The sequence below is a fragment of the Balaenoptera musculus genome, chromosome 5, assembly GCF_009873245.2.
Source record: "Balaenoptera musculus isolate JJ_BM4_2016_0621 chromosome 5, mBalMus1.pri.v3, whole genome shotgun sequence".
NCBI lineage: Eukaryota > Metazoa > Chordata > Mammalia > Artiodactyla > Balaenopteridae > Balaenoptera > Balaenoptera musculus.
Genome location: NC_045789.1, coordinates 29,252,163 through 29,277,438, shown reverse-complemented (window position 1 = coordinate 29,277,438; position 25,276 = coordinate 29,252,163). Strand labels below are relative to the sequence as shown.

Below are 25,276 nucleotides of genomic sequence, written 5' to 3'. Positions count from 1 at the left end.
CTTTCATTTTAGTTCACACACGCTTTATACGAACTGTATAAACTTTGTATGATAATAAAAAAATAACACTCACATGCTAGCAACTCAAAAGATAAAGACACTACAGAAATATTTCAGAATAAAATAGCCAGGACATCTGCTTTTACTGCACAGAATGCTGGAATTACTGCAACATTACACACACACACACAGTGTATATGTGAAAATTCTTTTCTCAAAAGTAAAACATTTACGCATCACTATTTAAGTGAAGTTTAGAATACAGCAACCTCTTCTGTGATCTGAACTGTTTGATGGAGGAATATCATCAGCCATGATGCTTTATACAGCCCAACACCTTCCTAATGAGAAGGCGACTGAAACCATCTCTCCCTCCTCAGCCATGGGAACGATCTTGCAGTTACGGATGGTTTCCATCCCCCATCACTGAAACGGGAATAACTGTGCTGTGAACCAAATGCTGAGGGTTAGCCCAGTAACCTCACATGAGAATAATTACTTAACAGGACCATGAGAGAAAGCAATGAGGTTCCCAGACACAGGAAACGAAAAGTCAGAGGGGAGGTAGAGTTGGAGAGGGTTCTGAAGCCTTTCCAGACAGCAACTTCCTTATAACAAACAGCAAGTTGGGTAATAAATGTATCACTCTGTTATTTTATATGTACATATATCCTTAAGTCAGCTGGTTAGCATAATGAACTTTTGCAATGTGCTTGTGTTTTAGCCATGCTAGAAAATCAACTTATTTCCTGTTCTCTAAAGAGTAACTAAAATCTTTTGTGATATGAATGCTCATTTTGATATTCCAAATCACTTGTAGGTTTAATATTTCAATCAAAACCACAATTACAACTATGCTCAAAGAATGCATATTGCACAGAAATCTTGAAAAGTGACTCTTCAATTGGTTATATGTACCAGAGAGAGAGGAAATTAAACAATATAATTCCGGAACCATAGAACAAGAACTCTTGACTTCTAAAGACAAAGGGACAAGGGGAAAACAATCCTGTTATGTGTCACTGTAGGTTGACAGATTTTTCACAGATTTATGGACCCTGAGACATCCCTGGTTTGCAGGAAAAAAGTAGAGATTCAGTAAATTCAAAAAGCAAGTCTGCCTTTAGATCTGGAATTGCATGGGAGAAAAACATTCTTATAGAGGCAAATAGAGTATTTGAGCAAAATGAGCATTTTGCTCATGCATCAAATATTTTGAAAGCTGGGCACAGTGCTGGATGTGGAGATACAATGATAAATGAGAATCATGGCAGCGTGCCTCAGGGGACTTGCAGTCTAGTGGGGCAGACAGGCAAGCGAATTGGCAGGGACAACAGAGCGTGTGTTAGATGCTCTTACGGGGTTACTAGAGTGTGTCATGGGAGCACATGAGAAAGGCACTGACCTAGTCTACGTTAGGGATACTTGCCAGACAAAGAGATGCTTCAGCTGAGATCTGAAGAATAAAGTGGAATAAGCCAGAGAAGGCATGAGGGAAAATATTCAAGGTAGAAGGATCATCTTGGTACTCTTGGTTAGCTGGAGTGAAGAGGGGTAGATGAAAAACATGAAGAGAGAGGTGCCTGGAGATGAGGCAGGGTCAGAGCTATCTAACAAGACACGATGAGCTGGAGTGCAATGCACCTTCAAGGGACAGAGAGCTTGGTGAAGGGACACATTTTCTCTCTTAAAATTCAGGGAATACAGTTTCTATACCTAATTTTACGATTATAGTGCTATTACTGGAATACCTGAGAAAGGCCTGTTTTTATTTGCTTGATGATGAGTAAAAGGCAAGTATCTATCACATATGCAATGGTGTGTAATTGGATCAGCTTGGGGGAGTAGTATATGCAGACCACAGATAATACCCTGTGCCTTGTCTGTAAACAAAGAATCCCTCTGACAAATCAACATCATCATCATCATCAATATTTTAATTTGAAGGTCTCAGAAAAATCTGATTACAAGTATATTTTAGTGCTCCCTTCAGGAGCATATATACTAAAATTGGAATGATACAGAGAAGATTGGCATGGCTCCTGGGCAAGGATGACATGCAAATTTGTGAAGTGTTCCCATATTTTTTACTTATCTATGAAACAGAAACAGACTTACAGACATAGAGGACAGACTTGTGGTTGCCAAGGGGGAGGGTGAGTGGGGGAGGGATGCACCGGGAGTTTGGGGTTAGCAGATGCAAACTATTATATACAGAATGAGATAAACAAGGTTCTACTGTATAGCACAGGGAACTATATTCAATATCCTGTAATAACCTATAATGGAAAAGAATATGAAAAAGAATATATATATATAAATGAATCACTTTTCCGTACACCAGAAACTAACACAACATTGTAAATCAACTCTACTTCAATTAAAAGAAAGAAGTTAATTTTAATCATATCCTTTCGATATGATTTTATTAAATCATATCAAAAAGCATTAATTGAACAGCTACTATGTTTGAGGCATACAACTGATATGTTGTGATTTGATGTGTCAAGAAACAACTTTTGTATGGCTGCCCCAACAGGATGGATCCCAGTTGCACAAGATGTCAAAGGCTGTGTGAATATGGAGATAAACTGGCTTTGTGTGAATGTCTCTGGTTTCCACATTGCTCAGATCCTCTGCCAGAGCAACATATTGGGAATCTTGGCTTTTCTTTGCAAAATATTCCTGATAATTTCATACAGAAATTTTGTTTATTTTTCATTGTTGTCCTCAGGAAGAGGTGGTTGCTTAGAGTGGACTAAAGTAGTCAACAGCTGATTACTGGATGTATCACTGGCTGCTTCGTTTGTTCTCAGAGATCTGCTTTACCCCACACACTAAGTGGAGACATTATTCATCTACAGTATTATCTATGACGTCACTGGTTCCAACTCCCTGCTGTGCTGACATTTCTATGCCAAGTCATTGGACTCAACTGCCTCTCTTTTCCCATGGCCATCATTCTCATCCTCTCCATTCTACTTCTCTCCTACATATATTTCTCCACACTTCTGTTTCTACTTAAGAGGCTAAGGTGCAGTGGTTTATGGGCATATCCGTGTGCACATCTGGGTGACGGTTATCTTGAAAGCACATGACACCAAGCTTTGGCCCACCCATGCACAAACATCACTTTTAGGGTTTCCACCCTATTCAAAATTAAAACCCATCTCCCTATAGATGACACTCTAGGGCATAAATAAATCATTAAAGAATATGATTATTAAATTCTATACTTCTAATCTATATTGGCATTTAGTCATTGGGGGGCATTTTTGGATTCTAAACACAGATACAATGCTTTAATTATTTTGCCATTGTAATGAGTGTAAATATTTTATATACAGATTAATCTACTTGCCTAACTTTTTGCATTCCTTGAAAATTCAGGATATCAGATAGTGTAATTTCTTGACAAACTGAATCTATCATCAGTTTAGGTTACAAGTGTGAACATTTGAAAGGGTCTACTAACTCCTTTTCCTTCCTCTCTCCTGGTTTTGTCAGTCTGCTCATGAAATTAATGATATGTTTTTTGCACAATTCCAAATTAGAGTAATCCTTTGATAAATAATACCATTTCTTTAACATTGCCATTTGAAAACCAAGAAGGTAATTGGCATTTATTTGCATCTTTTGGTTCCTTCTGTTTTACATTTTATTGTCTCAGACTGTCCGATTTTTATCACCAGGTAGTGTATGTGTGTGTGTGTGTGTGTGTGTGTGTGTGTGCATGTGCACAAGTGTAAGCAAGGGCTAGAGGAATTTCTCTCCACTTTCTGGGTTATTTCTTCTCTATGAAATGTATATAACTCCAGACCTAATTCATTTTTAAATTTAGGATCTGTACATGCTTCAGCAGCAGCAATTCAGTGTCTATATCCAGCCTCTCTGAGAATGACATTTAGGGCAGAGAATGTTACTTAGGGGTAGTGATGACATTCGGACAAGAGCTGCACATGCGTGTTAGGAACCAGTAAGAAGCAGGAGCTCTTGGGGGTTTCTGAGCAGAGCAGCACTCGATAAGTACAAGCAAAGTCCAGTACAGCCTGGCAGAAGAAATCCTGAAGCTATAGAGATCAACTAGGAAACTTGGAAATTCAGATGTGTAGTGAACCCCTCTTCCATGCCCACAGACGATCCAAAGCTACCTAGCACTAGCTGCATGGGATAATGACAGAACAGAAACAGCCTAGCCGTCTGATATACTTGCTGCATTGATTTTCAGTTGTGTTTTACAGCATATCAATATATGAAACAGTTTCAGTACAACTCTTTCAAAGTGAGAGAAAGATAATAAAATGTGAATAGAAAGAACACTTTATCATGTGCTCTCTTTTTTCTTGTAATATTACTACAGTCCAATCAACAAGTCTCACTTGCCCCAAGATGCAATCTTCACACTACTTTCACTCACTCTGACTCTAACCTAGCTCAGTGCAACGTTCTCCCTCTGGAGACACCTTAAAACTGAGTCTAAAAGCAATTGATAGAATTGTTAAACACAACGACCTGAAAACTTATCTTTCTTTGACGAACATAGTAGATCCTTTAAACCATTCTTCTTTCAACCTAATTCTAATAATAGGGGAAATAAAGAAGCTTCATGCATCCCTTTAATAGAATGTTCTTCAAGTCTATGCATTTTTCATCAGTACCTAAACATAATGGTAAAGTGAGACTGGATGGCTACTACTTTGCCCTGCAATGCAGAGGTAGCTTGACATGGTCAGAGGAATCCACAGGTCTGATATATGAGACTCCAAAGCATCAGACTCTTAGAGCAGGAGGCAGCTGTGCAGAAAAGGCATGAGGACCTAGAGCACACATTGCTTAGAAGGATTTCTCTTGACTCTCCTGGGCAGAAGTCAGAGAAACAGTAACATCTTATGGTTTCCTAACCTAGAGGAATGGACTGCCAGAAGGAAGTAGAAATAACGCTCAAATATTGTGAGGCTTTTCTGTTCGCTCCAATGCTTTTCTCTTTTCCTCTGGAAGAAGATTGAAATGACTAAACAGTATTTCTTTTTTTAACCCCAAAGGTTTACTTTCTAAAATTAATGTTGGTTAAAGGACTCATTACATGAGTTTTAGAAAAACAGGAATTATACAAATGTACTCCCACTATGAAAAAACACATCAAACTGTGAACATTGTTGAGAACTACAACAAGGTATATAAAGTATTGGATTCCCAAGACGGAAGAATCGTAAGGTCAAATAAGGAAGTGTCAGTTTTTGCCCATTGCTGCATGAATGTAAAACAAAGTTTTATTGGAATTTTCACCGAATTTGGAGATATTTCAGATGATCTGACTTAAAATGTTGCTACAGAATAGAAACGAAGTTTAGTCTCATGAATAGCAGGTAGCACCTCAAAGAGATAAGCAAGTCTCCTTCTCAGCAGATATGGTTATGTCAAAAGCTGCTTTTGCACATGGCCAAATGGGAATTATTAATCAGAGATGGTTATGTTATTTTCCTGAGCCATAATGGGTTGGTTAACTAGTTGTGTAAGTGTAAACAATCAATGTTTAATACTCTGCACCGTGATTGTGAATGAGTCATGTCAACATTTTCAAATCTCTTATTAAAGAGAGATGTCCCAAGGAAGTTGTGTTGAGTATGTGTAATATTTCACAAAGAGAAAATCAAAAATTTTTGAAAAGAAAAAAAGTTCTGTAGCATATGCTAAATATTTAAAATTATTTACATATTTTCAATTTTGCCTCCTAATTTGGTTCTGAAATCCTGCTTTGAGTTCAAATAGAAAACACATGTATTCATGCTCTTCTGTGGAAAGAGATGGTATGTGATTTAAAAATTTTTTCTTTTTAAAAAATTTTTGGCCATACTGCACGGCATGTGGGATCTTAGTTCACCGACCAGGGAATGAACTCATGCCCCCTGCATTGGAAGGTGGAATCTTAACCACTGGACCGCCGGGGAAGTCCCTTAAATTTTTATTTGTTGTCTAATTTCCCCAATTTTGCAAACAGTGTACTGGACTAATTTTGAGATGATTTTTCCTTGTAATGTTGAAAATTTTCATCATTGTTTTCATCTTTATGGTTAGACCACTGCTTTTTCTGGTAGGCTAGTATCATTTCACCACAGTTGGAGTGTATCTACTTGAAACCAAGATGCTATTATTTCACTTAAAACTAATCATGTCTTCAACTGACAAACTTTCCATTTCAAGTCATATTTCAGAATATTTTTGCTCAGAATAGTTTTGTTTCTACAGATAATACATAGAAGACAAAAAACTAAAGGCTGAGGAAAGTGCTTTCCCTGGGCTAGGAATAAAGACATTCTAAAACATCTGACGCAGATGATGAAATTTCATTTGAATTTTAGCTCACTTGAATTCTTGCAGCAATTTCCCCCACACAACCACTAGACCAAATATGGAATAACTAATTCCTTTTGGTTTTAGTTGTTTTGGTACTAACTAGTCCCTAGAGCAAGGTGATCACACCAACAGTGGGTGAGTTCTCTTCCTCTCCCACTCAGGCTCTAACTTTGATTGTCTTTGGATCCTTGTTGCCTAGCTCTGCAGCAGGCACACAGTAGGTGCTCCATGAATGTACGCTGAAGCAATGAGGGAGGCAACGGTAAACTGATGCCCGTTTTAAACAGTTTTAGTAATGCTGCTCAATGAGGTCACCACTGGCCTGCCATCTCATGCACCCGTTATCCCTAAGTTGCAGTTGCCCTAACTGCGGAAGCCAGCATGACCTTTGCCTTCAATCATCCAGACAGTCGAAATAAAATAAGCCCTTCTCATTTCAAGCCATACTATGGATATCGGGCTTCCGAAGAGCATCACATTGAAAAGGTAACCGAAACTGAAGATAAATTTATTTTAAGTATTTTTTGGGCTCAGCAGGTCTTACCCTGGAAATGGAATGTCTGAAAAATCCAGTGATCTTCCCCCAGATTGCCCATCTACCCAGCAAGCTCACGGCTGGCACGAGAATCCCATTCATGCAAGACCATGACTTTGAAGAGTCATCCCTGAAATACTGTTTTGTTAACAATTAAGTTAGAAAATCAGTGTCACATTTAACAAACAATAAACATTTCAGATGTCACCCACTTTTAAGAGAGCAGAAATGGCTCTCAGTCAAAACACAGACTGAAATTCCAAAGGACAGAAAAGTCTGCAGCACCTCTCTCAACTGTGGAATCAGAGCGTATGTTCCAACCTGCAAATGCATTTGTGGTTACTTCCTACCTTAAATACATTGATAGGGAGATCAATGACCACATAGATAAGGTCTCCGAGGGCAAGGCTGGCTATCAGTGCGTTGGGGCCATTCCTCATGCACTTGTTCTGGTAAATGATCCTCAGCAGGGTGGCATTCCCCACCATTCCCACGATGAAAATAGTACACGATATCACAGTGTTAATGTATTTGAAAGCTGAAGTAATCTTAGTCTGCTGTGGGCAATAGTTGTGCATTGAGCCATTGTTGGGGAGGGCCAGATTCGTGGGTCTATGTGTGGTAACCACAAAGCTGAGTTCTGTCCCACGAAAAGTGGTGAAATCGTCCACATGGGTGCTGAGATTTGTGCTGTAGCTCTCAGGATTATCACTGATGACACATCCAACCAGCGCCAACCCAAACAACACCCTGAGGCAAAAGGTTTCCATCTTGACGCAAATTTGAGGAAAGGTCTCTTATTCTTTGGCTTTGACACCCTCTTTTTTTTTTTTTTTCTACCTGAAAAGAGAAAAGAGAAAAAATAATTTTGGTTACAAAATCCAGCTGCCAATAAGATTGTAGTCAATGATAATTACTGCTTCAATTAAAAAGCAGGATGTATCTGGTAATTAGATAAGATATATCTGTGTCAGGTTACCCCATGGCAGAACAAAAGAAGAAAAGATCAAAGCTCTACTAGGGCAAGTTATATCTCTGTATCCTGCCTCTGTCTCTGTCTCTGTCTCTCTCACTTTTGTCCATAGCTATACTTACATCTAGATTATAATATGAGGACATGGCAGTTTTTCCTTCAAGTAGTAGAGAAGAAGTTACATTACACTTAGGCTGATAGCCTGAATTACAAAATATCTTCACGAGTTGAGATAACAATATTTTAGTTTTTTTTTTTTCTCCATTACACCTAGGCCAATAGCCTGAATTACAAAAAATCTTCACGAGTTGAGATAACAATATTTTAGTTATTAATGGAAGAGAAAAAACATTATATGCTGAGTGAAAGTTATATAGTATTAAGGCATAAAATCACCAAATTCTGTAATTAACAATTCAGTATTCCAACATGTGTGCTGTTTTGCCAATGGCAAATAATGAACATGAGAATAACATGCAGCTCAGGCAGCCATTTGAAGTGTCATGAAATGTTCATTTAAAAACAGAACTCTGATTAACACCATCAATACATTTAATAGTCTTAGTCATTTAAAATTGAGATAGTTGATAAAGACAAAATATTTATTTTATTGAAAACCTGGATGATTACTGTGTACAATCAACATCTTCTGACAGGAGTTTTTTTGCTTTTCCATTCGTCAGAAATTATTATCAGGATATTTGCCAATGAATGAAACTAGGAGTAATAGACTTTCTCAGGCCAGGCATACTATTTGGTTTTCCAAACATCCTTTAAACATCCTTTATAGCTGCGTTGATTATGACCAGTCACCGTGCTGAGCACTTCACATGCGTGATGCCCTCTAATCAAGCAGATACATGGTTCCATTATAAACACAGGGAAACACAAGGTCAAGTAGCTTGTCAAGGCCATAGCTGGTGTGGTGCTGCTGTGATTCAAAGGCAGGTTAGTCTGACTTTGAGCCTGAGCTCTTAACCACTAGACCGTACTGTCTCTCATTCTCATGACTTCTTAGCATCTAAAGTGTTTTAACAATGTTTCCAGCATTTTGAAGAAGCAATAGACTTTGGAGGTTGGTTAGATATTTTCAGAAGACCATTTCATTGTTTTGTTTTGTTTTGTTTTAGTCACTTGCAGAGAGCAAGTGGTCCTTCTCGTTCAGGAAGTCTAGGTTTCTACTTGAAGAAAAGATGCTGGGAAAATGAGGGAGGTTGGTGGTAACACAACAATTAAAGGTAAATAAAAATGGCTCTTCCCATGTTAATATTTTGTATATTTTCTGTGAATTTTTGTGAATCTTTAAATGAAGGCCATAAGCTCATTTATGACGTAGTGTGTGTGTATGATGAATACACCCAGGTCACAATTTAAGTTTTAAGAATTGTGTCCTTTTGAGTCTATTCACAGTTGATATGAATTTTGATATGAACTTTTAGGAATTTTGACAGTTATCTTGGTTATCAACAAAGTTTAGGGCTTAGTCGATATATGGATGAAATAAGATTTATTCAAGTTGTACAGAAGGTCTAAAATAAATATAAGGTGCAAATACTGCATACTTCTACCTTCCCCAGAGATTTCCCCCCAGGAACCTGAATTAATAATAACATTTTACGTATAGTAGTAATCTATTATATACAGTATTTGTTGTCTGACTTGAGCTTTACAGCTCTAGGTAGGCAGGGACAATATCATGAGGAAACTGAGCCTTGAAGAAGTTGTCACATTTTTGTGGCCAAGAAATGGCAGGACAGGTAAAACACCTCACTCTACTTTGCTCATAAGACTTGACTCAGTCAAGTCTTAAAATATCAATTTTTCTAAGCTAGGGGCATACTGGGCATACAGTTCTGCCTAGACTTAATTATAAATAGTTTGCGGTTTTTTGTTTTTTTTTTTCTGCTTCTTACAGTTTGGAGTATTTGACCAAATGTTGACAGACCTACGAAATGCCGCTATTTCCATTCCGCCGTGGAGACCAGAACTCTAAGAACAAAGCATATTGTCATCCTCCCCTTCAGATCAGAGATGGGAAAAAGGAAATCCTTCAGTGTTTTGTGCTGTTTAATGACTAAAGCCTCCCAGTTGCCCAACAGGAATGAACCTTCAGAAAGAGTTTTCTTAAAAGTAAAAGAGAGAAGGCCTTTTCCAGAAATGGAATGGCTCTTTGCCCATCAGAGTCTGCTAGGAGGCTATTTCGTGAACTGACCTGGCTATCTACGGTGCGTTGACACCACTCACAAAAGTACCACTCGGTGTTTGAACGTCAGCACATTGGTTTGCTTGGTGAGCTGATTACCGCAGGAGCTGAGAAGTCTTATCAAATCTGTGGGTTCTTATCAAAGTGTGCGCCAGCTACCATGAAAACCACTTTCTTTCTCCTCCAACAATGACGCCACCACAGAAATCATTTCTGAAGACATCTCTTTCAGCTCTCTACACATATGAAGCTGCAGAACTAAGGGATACCTGGCAAAGGCACGTGGCTGCCATGTCATCATTGGGTGAAAAATACAAAACCAAAGGAAAAAACCCTTTCAAATGCATGTTCCTCCAAGGACGAGTCTGTAGCTCATTTCTCTAAGTCACGCTGTGCTTCAGACCATCAGTCATAATCAGTCATAGCTCTAGTGAAGCACGTCAGGTTCAGACCTGAAGGACATGGTTTATAGATTCAGCATTCTTCATATTTGGGGTCTAAGGATTTGCTGGAGTTCAAAAGCTATCATTAAGGGCTTCCCTGGTGGCGCAGTGGTTGAGAATCTGCCTGCCAATGCTGGGGACACAGGTTCGAGCCCTGGTCCGGGAAGATCCCACATGCCACGGAGCAACTAAGCCCGTGTACCGCAACTACTGAGCCTGTACTCTAGAGCCGAAGAGCCACAACTCCTGAGCCCGCGTGCTGCAACTACTGAAGCCCGCATGCTGCAACTCCTGAAACCTGCGTGCCTAGAGCCCGTGCTCTGCAACAAGAGAACCCACCGCAATGAGAAGCCTGCACCACAGTGAAGAGTAGCCCCCCCACCTGCCTGTACGCAGCAACAAAGACCCAATACAGCCAAAAATAAATAAATTTATTTTTTAAAAAAGCTATTATTAAGCAAGAGGACTGAATCCTTTGTGCTTTAACAGTTTAACATCTCAGACTCTCAGGATCAAAGTTCACTCGTAATTAGCAATTTGGAAATTCCGACCTTACCCACAAGGCAAGAGTTTAGAGCAGGTAATTTACATGAAATGACTGCCAAGGTGTTTCTCAATTACTTAATACAAAACAGAGGGAGTGGGAGGAGTCATAAATATCTACAAGAGGAGAAAAAAACCAAATAAACTAGGAACTTCGAAATAAGTTTTTTTGGTGGGTTTTGCTCGGTGGGTAAGAAATTAGTAACTCTCCTGACTGACAACGCCTGACTTTAATATGCCTCTCAGCTCACCCCCCTCCGCCGTCAGGTCTATCCTGGAACGCCATTAGGATGGTGTAAACGGAGGCTGATTATCGGGAAACAGCTCTTGTTCTCGGCACGTGAAGGGCAACAAGTGTTCACGAAAGGAGGGCACAGAACAAAACGCCCAGACCTCCACGGGCAGGTTTCCAAACTAGCTGCCCTGGGGTTTTTCCAGACACATCTGTTCCTCACACCCAGTGCCCTTGGCTACCCTTGGCGTGCCCTTGGCTACCCTTGGCATGCCCCGGGCGTGCGGGAGGAGAAGCAGTCTGCGGGGCAAACTTCACAAGTAGGCTCTTGAGCCAACAACAAGGGCGTGAGGTTCCACAAAGTTCTCGCAAGCCTGGGGGAAAGGGAGACCCGCGGAGAACTGCTGGTCTTCTTTTGACTAAAAATCCGACGCCCGCCTGGGGAGGCTGAGGCGCTTTGGATCAGTTTCCCAAACCCCCAACGTGCCCGCAGCGCACCCCGCCCAGGAAGGCGCCCGCGCCGCCTCGCGCCCTCGGGCAGGTGATGCCAGCCCCGGTGCAGGAGGTGCAGGCGCCGGGCTACAGCGCTCCAGGCTCGCCTCTCCTCCCGACCGAAGGGCCCGCCGGCGTCTCCCCTACCCAGCTCGGGACCCCTAAAGGAAAAGAGTTGCACCGACCGTGGAGCTCGGCGGGCGCGGACGGCTGCCCGGTCCGCGCGCGGCGCCTGGGCGAGAGGAAGCCGAGACGGCGAGGGTGGGTGGCGAGTGTCCCGGGCTCCGGCGCGGCAGCGGCCCCGGCTGCACCGCTGCCTCCGCTTCGCAAAACTTCCTGGGCACGGCTTCTCCGGGGAGGTCCTCCCCGAGTCGCCCGCCTCCGGCCACCCGGTGGGATGGAGCGTCTCCACCTCCCGTCCGCAATCGCCAGACCAAAGGGGTGACTGTGCGCGCGCACGAGGGCTCGCAAGAAAAGGAAAACTCCGGCGGAACACGCCTCCCGTCTGTCCTCCCCTTCTCCCAAAGCTCCCAGACCTTCTACTCCACTCTAGGGCGGCAAGAATGTCCAAACCTTCCAGCCCTCCAGGGATACCGCCACTATAAAGCACTAGGCTGCCGCCCCCTCCCAGGCCCTGAAGGGCAGGAGTCTTTTTAACTATTTCCTTCCTGAAATGAAAGTGGTGGTGAGGGGACGGTGATCGAGGAGGAGGGTAGTTTAACAGACAAGACTCAGAACTGAGGAAGGTCTTGCAGAGAAAACTTTCCTTTCCCAGTTAAGTGCAGGCAGGTTTGATCCGGAGGGAGCGACTGCAGAGTCAGGGTCCGAGCGCGGTTTCTGCTCTGCGTTCCCTGCCCCTTTGCTTGTCTTGTACGTTCCCTCTTAAGCTTATAGCAAGTGAAAGAGCCAACGTGGACAGCAGTTTACTGGATCAAGGACGTTTTGTTTCTATCTTGTCCCTTGAAGCCAGCACCCCAGGGCTACCTACTACTGGCCCAGGGCAAAGCAGGAGCCCCTGGAGAGACTGTGGAAGGGTCCAGTATGTGGCTCTGAGAAACCTATGATTCCTCAAGAAATCCAAACAGGGAGGGTGCAGGTGCTGCAGAAGGTGGGTTTCAGCATGTCTATACCATAGAGAGTTTATCCTAAATGGGGTCGTGGGAGAGGAGATGAGGGACAAAGGCCATTGCCTGTGACAGGTGAGAAAAATTCAAGGCTCCTTGAAAAGGAAACCCTTGTACACTGTCGGTGGGAATGTAAATTGGTGCAGCCACTGTGGAAAACAGTATGGAGGTTCCTCAGAAAACGAAAAAATAGAACTACCATATGATCCAGCAATCCCACTCCTGGGTATATATCTGAAGAAAACGGAAAACACTAATTCGAAAAGATACATGCACCCCAGTGTTCATAGCAGTGTTACTTACAGTCACCAAGATATGGAAGCAACCCAGTGTCCATCAATAGATGAATGGATAAAGAAGATGTGGTATATATATATATTATGGAATACTACTCAGCCATAAACAAGAACAAAAATTTGCCATTTGCAACATGGATGGACTTGGAGGGTATTATGCTTAGTGAAATAAGTCAGACAGAGAAAGACAAATACTGTAGGTAATCACTTATATGTAGAATCTAAAAAATAAAAAAAACTAATGAATATAACAAAAAGGAAACACACGGAAATAGAGAACAAACTAGTGCTTACCAGTGGGGAGAGAGAAGAGGGGAGGGACAAGATAGAGGTAGGGGATTAAGTATAAACTACTACGTATAAAATAAATAAGCTACAAGGATATATTATATAGCACAGGGAATATAGCCAGTATTTTATAATAACTTTAAATGGAGTATAATCTTTAAAAATTGTGAATCACTATGTTGCACGCCTCTAACTTATATAATATTGTAAATTAACTATACCTTGATAAAATCACAATATGAGACAATATTTAATAACCTGAGTAAATGTTCAATATCAAGAAAAGAATAAAAATAAAACATTCTATGGAAAAATATAATCAAGGGCTCCTTAGAGAAGGCCTTGCCCGGGAGTCCTTCAATGCATTGTTAGTATGAGGCATATTGTGGAAATGCGAATTTGGAGCACTGGTCACATTATATTACAGACTGTTCTGATTATCAGCTGCAGCTAAAGAAAATCACCCTAAAATGGTAGTGGTTTAAAACAACATACCTTAGTCATCAATCTGCAATTTGGGCGGGACTTGGCTGGGACAGCTCGTCATCTTTGCTGGGCCTGGAGGCTCCACTTCCAAGATAGTTTGCTTTCCTGGTAATGAGTGTTGGGTTTTCTCTATGTGTGTCTGCCTACAAAGTGGTTTATGTTTCCTCACAGCATGGTGGCTGGGTTCCAAGAAGGAGTGTCCCAAGAGACAGGAAATGGTAGCTGCCAGTTTCTTAAAGTCTGGGCCTAGAAACTGATATAGTGTCACTTCTGCGAATTCTATTAGTGAAGCAGTCACAGATCCTAGATTCAAGGTGAGGGGATACAGACTTCACCTGTCAATGCAAGGCGTGTCAGAGGATTGGAGGGGCATTTTGTAATACTATCAAAGAGATCCACAGACTACCACTGTTGAAAGGGACCTTAATAGTCACCTAGTCCAATGGACTGGGTATTACCCTGTGCATTAATCTGTTCTATCTACAGCTTCCTCACGTTGAAGAGTCAGCCAGAATAATTAATAGCTTTTATAAGTGCCTTTGTTTGCATTTAAAAAAAGGTGCCCCTTTAGGCACATGGCTTGGCAAGCTGACAATATTTTCAGGGAAGAAAAAGTCCTACACCAGGGTTCAAACCTTGGCATGTGAAACATGTGCTGGTTTTTAGCCCCCATTCACCCTATGACCAGACACACTTGGACAGTACAACTTGCACAATTGAACATGGCAGTCTATTCAGTCTTTGGTAGAGCACATCCATCAGCCTCTACCTCCTGGGACAGCCCATCCCACTGTGGTGCAGGTCTAATTATTCAAAGTCTTTCCTTCACACTCATTAGGATGGCTATTATCAAAAAGCAGAAAACGAGTGCTGGTAAGGATGTGGAGAAATTGGAACCCATGTGTGTCGCCGGTGGGAATGTAAAATAGTGCGGCAGCTGTGGAAAACAGTTTGGCAGTTCCTCAAAAAATTAAACAGAAAATTACTGTGTGATCCAGCAGTTCCATTTTTGAGTATATACCCAAAATAACTGAATGCAGGGACTTGAACAGATATTCATATACTCATATTCATAGCAGCATTATTTACAATAGCCAAAAGGTGGAAACAACCCAAATGTCCATCTATGGATGAATGGACAAATAAAATGTGGTATATATATGTAACCTGAAATATTATTCAGCCTTATAAAGGAAAAAAATTCTGATACACGGTACAACATAGGTGAAACTTGAAGACATTATGCTAGGTAAAGTAAGCCAGACACAAAAGGAGAGCTATTGTATGAGTCCACTTATATGAGGTAGTTAGAATAATAGTCAATATCTTAGAGACAGAAAGTAGAATGATGGTTACCAGGGACTTGAGGGAGGGAGGAATGAGGGTATATTGTTTAATGGGTTTCAGAATTTCAGCTGGGGGTGATGAAAAAGTTCTGGAGGTGGATGATAAGGATGGTTGCACAACAATGTGAATGTACTTACTGTCACAACCATACACTGAAAAATGGTTAAAATAATAAGTTTATTTTAAGTATATTTTACCACAATAAAAGATATTCTTCCTGACATTAAGATGAAATCTGCCTCCCCATAATATTACCTTTTGATCGGCCCTATAAGTTCATAAAAACAGTTTTCTGTCTCTTCTGAGAAAGATCTTCAGACATAAACAAATATGTTTATGTGCATCACCAGCATAGATCTGCCTTTGTAAGACATTGGGGTTGCCTCATTCTAGGTGAGAACAACATGAACTTTAGTTGTTGAAGATTTATTTTCTCATCTTCTCCGCTTTACTTTTGGGAAAATGACTCCAGCGGATTTAAACCAGTTGTCATTCAAATTAACTACCTCCAGTAACCCCTCTCCCTATAGCCAAGACTTTAAATACTTGCCTCACTATTGTATTCCCTGCTTTGTACTTTTAATGAACATATAATTCACATATTTGACTAAGTTTCTCAACTCAGCTTCCAAAGTTTATTTCGTTTCCCTGAAAGGTGGGTTGGAAGCAATCTGCAGGTCTTCTGGGTTTCAGGGAGACTTTCTCAATCACACTTGACTTCTAGCTCCTGCAGCTCATTAAGTGGAGCATTACTGTAATGGTACTTACAATGGTTTTTCTCAGCATCACATTATCATTATTGATTTCCTGAACAATAATTGCAGAAGATTAAGAAGTACTCAAGATACCACTCAAAAGCCAACTTTTCATGTGTCCTTGGGGGTAAATGTTCTTATGAATTTAAGTTTCTTCATTCAAATGTGCAGATCCATTTCACAATCGCTAATTCCTTAGCTCCTCATATCTGAACTGCAATAAAGGATCTGAATCGCACAGTATTTGCTAGGAATGTTGTGTTCACTTTAAGGCTCCCTGGGGGCAATAAAACATGCCGGGTTCAGGGAAGAACCACAGAGATAAAGAAAGACTGGACAGTCGGTTGTGAGAAGAAAGGTGGAGAGATTGGGGAAGTGTACACCAAATCCTGAACCTGTCACTGCAGCACTGGGCAGTATCATGGCTGAGACTCACTATTGGCAGAGAACATCACTGACCTGGAGGAGAAAAAGCAAGCCTTGTGATTTGAAGGTCCATTTTTAATTAAAATTCACCATAGGCAGTTTGTTTCCAAAAGGAAGTATTCCAAAATGCTAGGTTGTAGAGGGGTTGCTGAAGATTCTAAAAGTTTTCTCACTGCAACAATGTTGCACCTGGTGGTCAAGACTGCAGGGTATCTCATCAAAATATGCCGAAGGCATAACTATGTAGCCCAGTGTTTTGTAAACTGCTGGTGGCCTCATAGGAGGGCTGAAAAATCAGTCAATCTTAGCATCACTAATGACTGGATGAGCAGATATTAGGTGTCCTCTGATGACATATTCCATCTGGCCCAAAATGTTTAACTTGAATCAAGACTTTAGCTATTCTTGTTTCCAGGAAAGATAGGAGATAAACACACAAGTTGAACAAATACCGTGAAGAAGCAAACAGATAAATCCAGAAAGTATGACATTTTACTCTTCAGTGAATTAATCAATAAAAAAGGGATATTTTTCTGGATTATAAGAGACTTAAAGGAGCACGACAACCAGTTACACCATCCTGGATTGGATCCTGGTTTGGAGAAACCAATTATAAAGGACATTTTTTTTGAGAACTGGGAAAATTTAGATTTGGACTAGGTATTAGATGTTATTAAGAAATTACTAATTTAATTAAATGTCATTATTTGGGGCATATAGAAGAATGGTTTTATCTTTTTGAGATTCTTTTAGGGGAGGTATAATTTACTTTTAACTACCAAAGCAGAAACAAAAATGACAGGAGTTAAAAATAAAGAGTAAAAAAGTACCTGAAGTCTTGGCACATAACAGGAGCTCAGTAAATGATAGATCTTTTCACTTTCATTTCTTCCTTTCTTGTTTGTCTGTGAGGTGACTGGTAAAGCAGAATAAGCAGCATGACGTGACAACCCGGCTGACTTCAGGAAGGTGTCATAGCAGTAGGGCTAAGGCCAAGGAGACCAGTGGCATCCGAGGAGCTACAAGGTAAAAGCTGGAAGGGGATCTGATGCCTTGCATTGGCCCAGAGGAGACCAACCATCCACAGCAGAGTTTAATGTCAATGCTGCAGCAGGAATCCTTAACAGGATGGAAGGGGCCTGGGACTTCCCTGGCAGTCCAGTGGTTAAGACTCTGTGCTGCCACTGTAGGGGGTGCGGGTTCGATCCCTGGCTGGGGAACTGAGATCCTGCACACTGTGTGGTGAGGCAAAAAAAAAAAAAAAAAAAAAAAGGAAGGGGCCTGAGGGTTCCAGAGTTTGTTAGTGAAGACAGGCCAAAACGGGTACTATCATGAGGTCATTATGACTCTGACTCTTGAATGTTCCTTAGGCTGATGTGGGCTTGGGAACTGTGGGTTGCACTTGCAATCAAAGAAGACAAACAAACAAAAAGCCTGATCTTGAATGAAGGAGACAGTGAAAGGGGTGCATTGGGCTGCTCCCCCCAGGCCTGCAAGCCCTGTACTTGCCCAGCCTTGAGACCGAAGACAGCCTGGAGTCAGCGACAGAGACATCAATAGTTTAATAGATGGGAATTTTACATGTCTGAGCAAAAGGGTCTTGGAGTGATACGCCACCGTGGACAGCAGGCAGCAGGCAGGACATGGCAGCAATCTTCACTCCTGGGAGGAATAGGGAGACTACTACTTATAGGGGGAATTGACTCATCGATTACCAGGTAAATCAGCAGAGGGGCATGGCCCTCTTAGACCCTCGGGCTATGTACCTTCATGGGCAGAGGTCTTCCTTTTGATAAACTTTTTAAAATTTTTTAAATATTTATTTATTTATCTATTTGGCTGTGTCGGGTCTTAGTTGAAGCACATGGGATCTTCATTGCAGGATTCGGGATCCTTTCTTGCAGTGCAAGGGTTCCTTATTGCGGGGCGAGGGCTTCTGTCTAGTTGTGGTGAGGGCTCTAGAACGCAGGCTCAGTAGTTGTGGCACATGGGCTTAGTTGCTCTGCGGCATGTGGGATCTTAGTTCCCCAACTAGGGATTGAACCTGTGTCTCCTGCATTGGAAGGCAGAGTCTTAACCACTGGACCACCAGGGAAGTCCCTTGGTAAACTACTGTAGGGGAGCCATTCTGATCTAAAGACTAGAACAGTCACTAGCTCAGGCTGGGGGCAAGTATGTAGGTATTTACTGATTAGGCTCTATGATTAAGAGAGAAGTTCAGTTATGTGAGTAGAGTGTAAATGAAACAGGGATGGGTCGAGCAGGGGATGTACAGAGAGCAAGAGAACAGCCATCTTGAATGGCCTGGCCATACAAGGTGACAGCAGGTCTCATGTGTAGTAACTTCAGATCAGGAGAGGGAAAGGCAATTAGCTTATAACTTTTGTTTAGATATGTCAGGGAAACATGATAGACCTTGACATTGGCAGGAAAGATTGGTAGGTGTCCTGTCTAGTGCACTCTTCTGCGTTATCTATGCCTTTCCTCATCTTTGAGCTATTTTATGACTCTGTTAATTGTAGAAAACTGACAGAAATGCAAGTGGTTCTTGTCTGTAGAAATGAAAATTAATTTTGACTGGTAGAGATGTAAGTGATTCTTGTCTTGTGGATGTTGATGTTGTCAGCTGGGCTGCCACAATAAAATACCCACAAACTGGGTGGCTAAAACAACAGAAATTTATTTTGTCACAGTTTTGGAGACCTGGAAGTCTGAAATCAGGGGACCATTATGCTCAAGATGTGGTGAGAGCCCTCTTCCTGGCTTACAGATTGCTGCCTTCTTGCTGTGCCCTCACATGGCAGAGGGAAGAAAAATGAGATAGATAGATAGAGTATTCTGGTATCTCGTCTTTTTTTTTTTTTAAATAAATTTATTTATTTATTTTTGGCAGCATTGGGTCTTCGTTGCTGTGTGAGGGCTTTCTCTAGTTGCAGAGAGTGGGGGCTACTCTTCGTTGCGATGCGTGGGCTTCTCATTGCAGTGGCTTCTCTTGTTGCAGAGCATGGGTTCTAGGCACATGGACTTCAGTAGTTGTGGCACACGGGCTCCAGTTGTGGCTCGCGAGCTCAGCCGCTCCACGCCATGTGGGATCTTCCTGGACCAGTGCTTGAACCTGTATCCTCTGCATTGGCAGGTGGATTCCCTACCACTGTGCCACCAGGGAAGCCCTGGTGTCTCTTCTTATGAGGACACTAATTCCATCCTCAGGGTCCCACCCTCACGACCTCATCTAATCTGAATTACCTCCCAAAGTGCCATCTGCAAATACCATTACATAGGAGGTTAAGGCTATAACATATGAATATGGGGGTGACACAGACATAAAGCTCATATCATTCCACCCCAAAATTCATGTTCTTCTCACATGCAAAATACATTCCTTCCATTCCAACAGCCCCCAAAGTCTTAACTCATTCCAGCATCAATTCGAAAGTCTAAGGTCCAAAGTTTCACTTAAAAGTTATCTAAATCAGATATGGGTGAGACTTAAGGTATGATTTGCCCTGAGACAAAATTCCTCTCCTGCTGTGAATGTGTGAAACCAGACAAGGTATGTATTTCCAAAATACAGTGGGGAGATAGGCATAGGATAGACAGTTTACTCATATGTAAAGGGAAGTTGTAAGATCATATTAACTATAGGCTTTTTTTAATGCTTTATGATTCTATGATTATCTTATAATGATTTTAGGATCAAAATGGATATTTAGGATATAAAATGGACTTTATATTTAGGAAATAAGATGTCTTTATTTACCATTGATCAGGATATGTGAAAGAAAAGTTTTTGGAAGATTAATTTGGCAGAAGTGTTTCACATATCTGAATAGTAACTAGTGGCAAGAAGACAGGTTAGGTTGGTGTATTATTTTAGTATGAAGCATGCGGTAGAGAATAAAGTGGTGATGAACACTGCTTTGGTGGTTTGGGGGTAATGTTTAAGGCACAAATCCTAGAAACATTTAAAATGCAGAAGACTGATGTAGCAGCTAGCTTATGCTGTATAACAAATCACTCCAAAACAACATGTTGGTTTAAAACAACAATTTTTTACTAGCTCATGATTTTGTAGGTCAGCAATTTGGGCTAGGCTCATCTGGGTGGGCTTTTTGCTGGTCTTAGCCAGGCTCATTCATGCAGTAGAGTGTCCTCACGTATCTGCAGTCACCCAGCATTCTATGGCCTTGCTAACATATTTGGCTCTTGGCTGGAGTAAGGGATTAGTTATCAGTGTCATGTGTCTTTCATCATCCAGCATGTTATCCTGGCTCATTCGCCTGGTGGTATCAGTGTTTCAAGTGCAGCAAGAAAGGGCAAGCCCCAATGATCATGTACTTTTCAAGTACTGGCATCATGTTTGCTATTATCCTGTTGGCCAAAGCAAGTAACATGGTCAAGCCCAGAGTCAGTATTGGTGGAGACTAGCCAAGGGCATGAAAAGAGACAGAGACAATTATTGCAATCATTTGTGCAAACAATCTAATGCAACCCAGAATTTTTTTTTTTTTGCGGGGGGTGGGGGGGGTGTGAGGAACAGATTGGATCTATGGGATGAAGTTAGAAGAGACTAAAAAATGACTCTAAAATTTCCTGGAGTGAGCTCAGAACGGTTCATCAATATTTATTTAGTAAAACCTGTGTATCAGGTTCTGTGCTAGGAATAGAGATTTGAAAAAGCAACAACAAATAAGACATGACCCTATCCTAAAGAAGCCTCGAGTCTAATGGGGAAAAGATAATCAAGAGCTTAAAAACAACATAGTAAGTGTTAGGCTAGACCTATTTGCTAGATAAGGGGCTGGGAAACATTTTCTGTAAAGGGATATCTAGTAAGTATTTTTGGCTCTGTGGACCCTACAGCCTCTATCACAACCAGTGAACTCTGCTGTGATCGCACAAAAGGAGCCCTAGACAATATGTAAGCAAAGTGACCAGGTGAGAAAGATGGGCAGTGAATCCGTTAGAGTGCCTAGAAAGGGAAGCCAGGTTTGGGGGGCAAGAGGGGTTTATGTGGGAAGAAGAAGAATTCAGTTTTTAAATAGCTTGAATCTAAGGGCACATGAGGGCTTCAGGCTTGAAATTAAAGCATGTAGAGATCAGTAACTGAAGCCAAGAGTTGGATGCATTTCATTTGGAGACAGAATGTGAAAAAGAAAAGGGCAAAGAAACGAGGATGAGCTTTGTACAAAGCATTCAGTTAGAAGCTTGTCAAACAGAGAGAATCATCTGAGAAAGGACCAGAGAAGAAGGGCAGTGTCTGTGACACAAAGAAAGAAGAGAGTTTCAGGAATGAATGAATGGTCAAGAGAGGTCAAAGGGAATGAAGAGTGGGAATGGGTCACGGAGATCGGCAATAAGGGGGATATTGTTCTAAGGCTGTCAAGCTGAGCCTTTAGGCAAACTTTTCTGCTTTACACACATTCAAAATAGCTTAGTAATTAGAAACAGTGCAAAAAGACATGCAGAAACATTGCTAAGTAGTGAGTATAAATCTTTTTGCTAAGTTTACTTTCATAATAGGTGGAAGAAAAATCAACACCATCTCTAATTAGCATGTGCTACATTAGCCTTTTTTTCAAGATCTCTTGGTAACTTTTGGAAAAGGAAAATTAGTTTCTTGGGAAATAATTCTATTTCTATTTTTATATGGAGGTGAACAATGACAAGGAAGCTTGCATGTCAGGTAAAGCCTTTTATTGATGCTAATTTCTAATTTACATTTTTAAAAGGTGAATATGTTTTCCATGGCTTTATCTGAATGCTAAGTTAAAACAACCTACATGTCCATCAACAGATGAATGGATAAAGAAGATGTGGTACATCTATACAATGGAATATTAATCAGCCATAAAAGAAGAATGAAATAATGCCATTTGCAGTAACATGGATGGACCTAGAGATTATCATACTCAGTGAAGTAAATCAGACAAAGACATATCATATGATATCACTTATATGTGGAATCTAAAAAAAGGATACAAATGAACTTATTTACAAAACAGAAACAGAGCCATGGACTAAGAAAACAAATTTATGGTTACCAAAGGGGAAAGGTGGGGGGGGGGAGGCATAAATTAGGAGTTTGGGCTGAACATGTACACACTACTGTATATGAAATAGATAATCAACAAGGACCTCCTGAATAGCACATAGGGAACTCTACTCAATATCCTGTGACAACCTAAATGGGAAAAGAATTTGAAAAAGAAGTTATATACGTATATGTACAACTGAATCACTTTGCTATACACCTGACACTAACACAACATGGTAAATCAATTATACTCCAATATAAAATTAAAAATTAAAAAAAAGAGAAAGAAACAATAACTGAGAGAGGGAGAAGGCCAGCAGGCAGAGGCGGGAGAAGCAGCCAAAGAAGGTGGGAAGGCTGGGGCCCCAGCGGTGATGAGAAAGGGCCCTGGGAGAGCCACAGGGATGCCCTGATCGAAAGAGGACGCAAGGTCCGGACCTGCACGGGCTTCAGGGAGCCAGAGGGACGCGCGTGCGCGGTTGAGCAGGGAAGCGGCTCTCCCTCGTCCCTTCCCCACGCACCGTCTCCTCGGGTTTCCCTCCATTTCTCGCATCTCCTTTCCGTTTCCGGCTCCTCCCGCTTTCTTCTGTGAGGGCTCCAATGGAGGTTCTGCCACCACCCCTGCTTGCCCTCGTGCCAGACTGCAGATTTCATGGGTTCTGAAGTCTGCCACCCACCGTCAGCCCAGAGGAACCCGCCAGGTCAGGACCAGAGCTCAGGCGTGAATCCTTCCCTGTGCTGCCCTCTCCAAATCTCCAAAGTGTGACCTCAAGTTCAGGGCCCCGGTGGGTAACAGGGTGAACCATCTGTCTGTAGGCTGTAAACCAGAGTTGTAAGACAGGTCCTAGTCTTTGAGAACCTCACTTATATGCCAAGGGCTGAAAGAAGGTTTCAACCCTCAGAAAAGGAGGTGGGAGAACTGGACACCCTGCCTTCCCCGACGTGTGTTTGGTGCCTTGGTTGGATTTTGATTCTCAGTGTAACGTGCAGCTGGGGCTTGTTCCCAGCCAGCACGCCCCACCAAGGTTAACAGTTTCAGTCTCTAGTTATGATTAGAAAGGCAACTGAGATAGGACCTTTTTTGTTGAAATTTGATGCTGAATCTGGCCTCTATACCCCGACATGGAAATAAATCTCTGAGACAGAGTTTTGGGTGAAGTAGAAAAGGATAGCTTTATTGCTTTGCCAGGCAAAGGGGGCCACACCAGGCTAGTGCCCTCAAAACTGTGTGTCCCTACCTGGAGGGGGTAGTGAGGAGTTTTATAGTAATGGTTCAAAAAGGAAGGTATGATCAGCTCATGGACATTCTTCTGATTGGTTGGTGGGGAGGTAGGTGGGAGTCAGCATCATCAACCTGCTGGTTCCAACTGGTCTGGGGGCTACGTGCCTGTGGGCCGCATACCGTTACTTCTCTTACCTGGTAGTGGTTTCAGTATCTGCAAAACAGCTCAAAGATATTATGTGTATCCCTTGAGGGGGAACCAGGGCCTTGCCCCAAGGCTGCACTATTGTTTCTTGACTGTTCCTCCCGTGTCTCCTCATCTCCTCCCTTCCCTGATTAGCAACTGTTTGAACCTGCACATTGGAATGCAGGGAAGGTCATGGAGGCTGAATGAAGCCTATTTCCTGTAATCAAGAAATGGGGGGGTGGGATTCCCTGGTGGTCCAGTGGTTAGGACTCAGTGCTTTCACTGGGGGGCCTGGGTTCAATCCCTGCTTAGGGAACTAAGATCCCACAAGCTGTACAGAGTAGGAAAAAGAAAGAAAGAAAGAAAGAAAAAATGGGGGACACAGAAAGACTTTTGTGCCCAGGAACCCCACAGGGTCCTGCTTGGTTTCAAAATGAGAAAAAAGGAGCCATTAGATGGGACAGTGAGTTGGGTTATGGAGTGTTAATGGCTGGATCAAATAGATGTGGGAGATTTACCAGTGAACAGAATATAGAATCCAGAAATTGCTGTGTATGTGTAAGTGTTTAATATAATCATAGTAGCTCACATTTGCTGAGTGCTTATGTGTCAGCTACTGGAGCCATTTCTCAGGTTATCTTATTTAAGTCTCTGTAAGTTAGGCACGATGACTATCTTGATTTTACAGCATTACCCAGAGCCATTACTGGTAAGTGTTGAAGCCAGGCAGTCTGACTCCAGAAGTCTCAGTGGTATCAATAAATTATCTGCTACAAATCATTGGTCAGTGGGCAAAAGACTAACTGAGGAATGACTAAACACTGGGGACATTCTTTACATCTATTTCATTTGTTAAATAAATACTGGATGAATCAAGAGTTTAAATGTAAAGAATGAAACCATAAAAAATACTACAAGAAAAAAACCAATAATTGAGACTTCTTTGAGGCTTTCATGTATATTTATTGATGACATTTAAGTAATCTTTAATGCAGAGTGTATTCTGTCACAAAGCTTTCCAATTTTTTTCATCTTAATTTGTCAATCAAGGCTTTAGGACTACTAGTTAGAAATAGATGTCCAAAACTGGGTGATGGGTTTTGTGCCGTAAAGAATTTAGAATTCAGATTTCAGAATTCTCTCAATGTGCCATTACCAACAGCTCAGTCATCTCTCATGGATGAGGTCTCCTTCTCAGGCACTCTTGTTATCCCTCAACTGGAAGACTTAGAGGTGGCTTTACCTAAAGGAGGGTGGATGGATTAGACAGCATCTCAAGGACGTTTGTTGACAGCTTTCTGATTTGAATGTTTTTGGGCGGACATCTGTATTT

General features: G+C 41.6%; 1 protein-coding gene, 1 long non-coding RNA gene and 1 other non-coding gene across 3 annotated transcripts in view; 2 read left to right on the top strand and 1 right to left on the bottom strand.

The window, feature by feature from the left end:
* Window positions 1–12,320, bottom strand: part of EDNRA (endothelin receptor type A) — a 61,320-nt gene extending 49,000 nt beyond the window's left edge. Inside the window, exons 1-2 of the mRNA XM_036853736.1 lie at window positions 11,961–12,320; window positions 7,240–7,729 (exon numbers count right to left, since the gene is read on the bottom strand). Coding sequence (XP_036709631.1) covers window positions 7,240–7,659 — 420 coding nt within the window. The 5' untranslated portion in view covers window positions 7,660–7,729; window positions 11,961–12,320. The remainder of the gene's footprint in view (window positions 1–7,239; window positions 7,730–11,960) is intronic.
* LOC118896254 lies at window positions 1,981–2,087 on the top strand. The gene has a single exon (XR_005020160.1). It is a non-coding gene; the product is annotated as a U6 spliceosomal RNA (small nuclear RNA).
* LOC118896036 lies at window positions 8,780–10,650 on the top strand. Its single transcript, XR_005020072.1, has 3 exons — window positions 8,780–8,810; window positions 8,993–9,100; window positions 9,778–10,650. It is a non-coding gene; the product is annotated as an uncharacterized LOC118896036 (long non-coding RNA).
* Window positions 12,321–25,276: the final 12,956 nt, after the last annotated feature.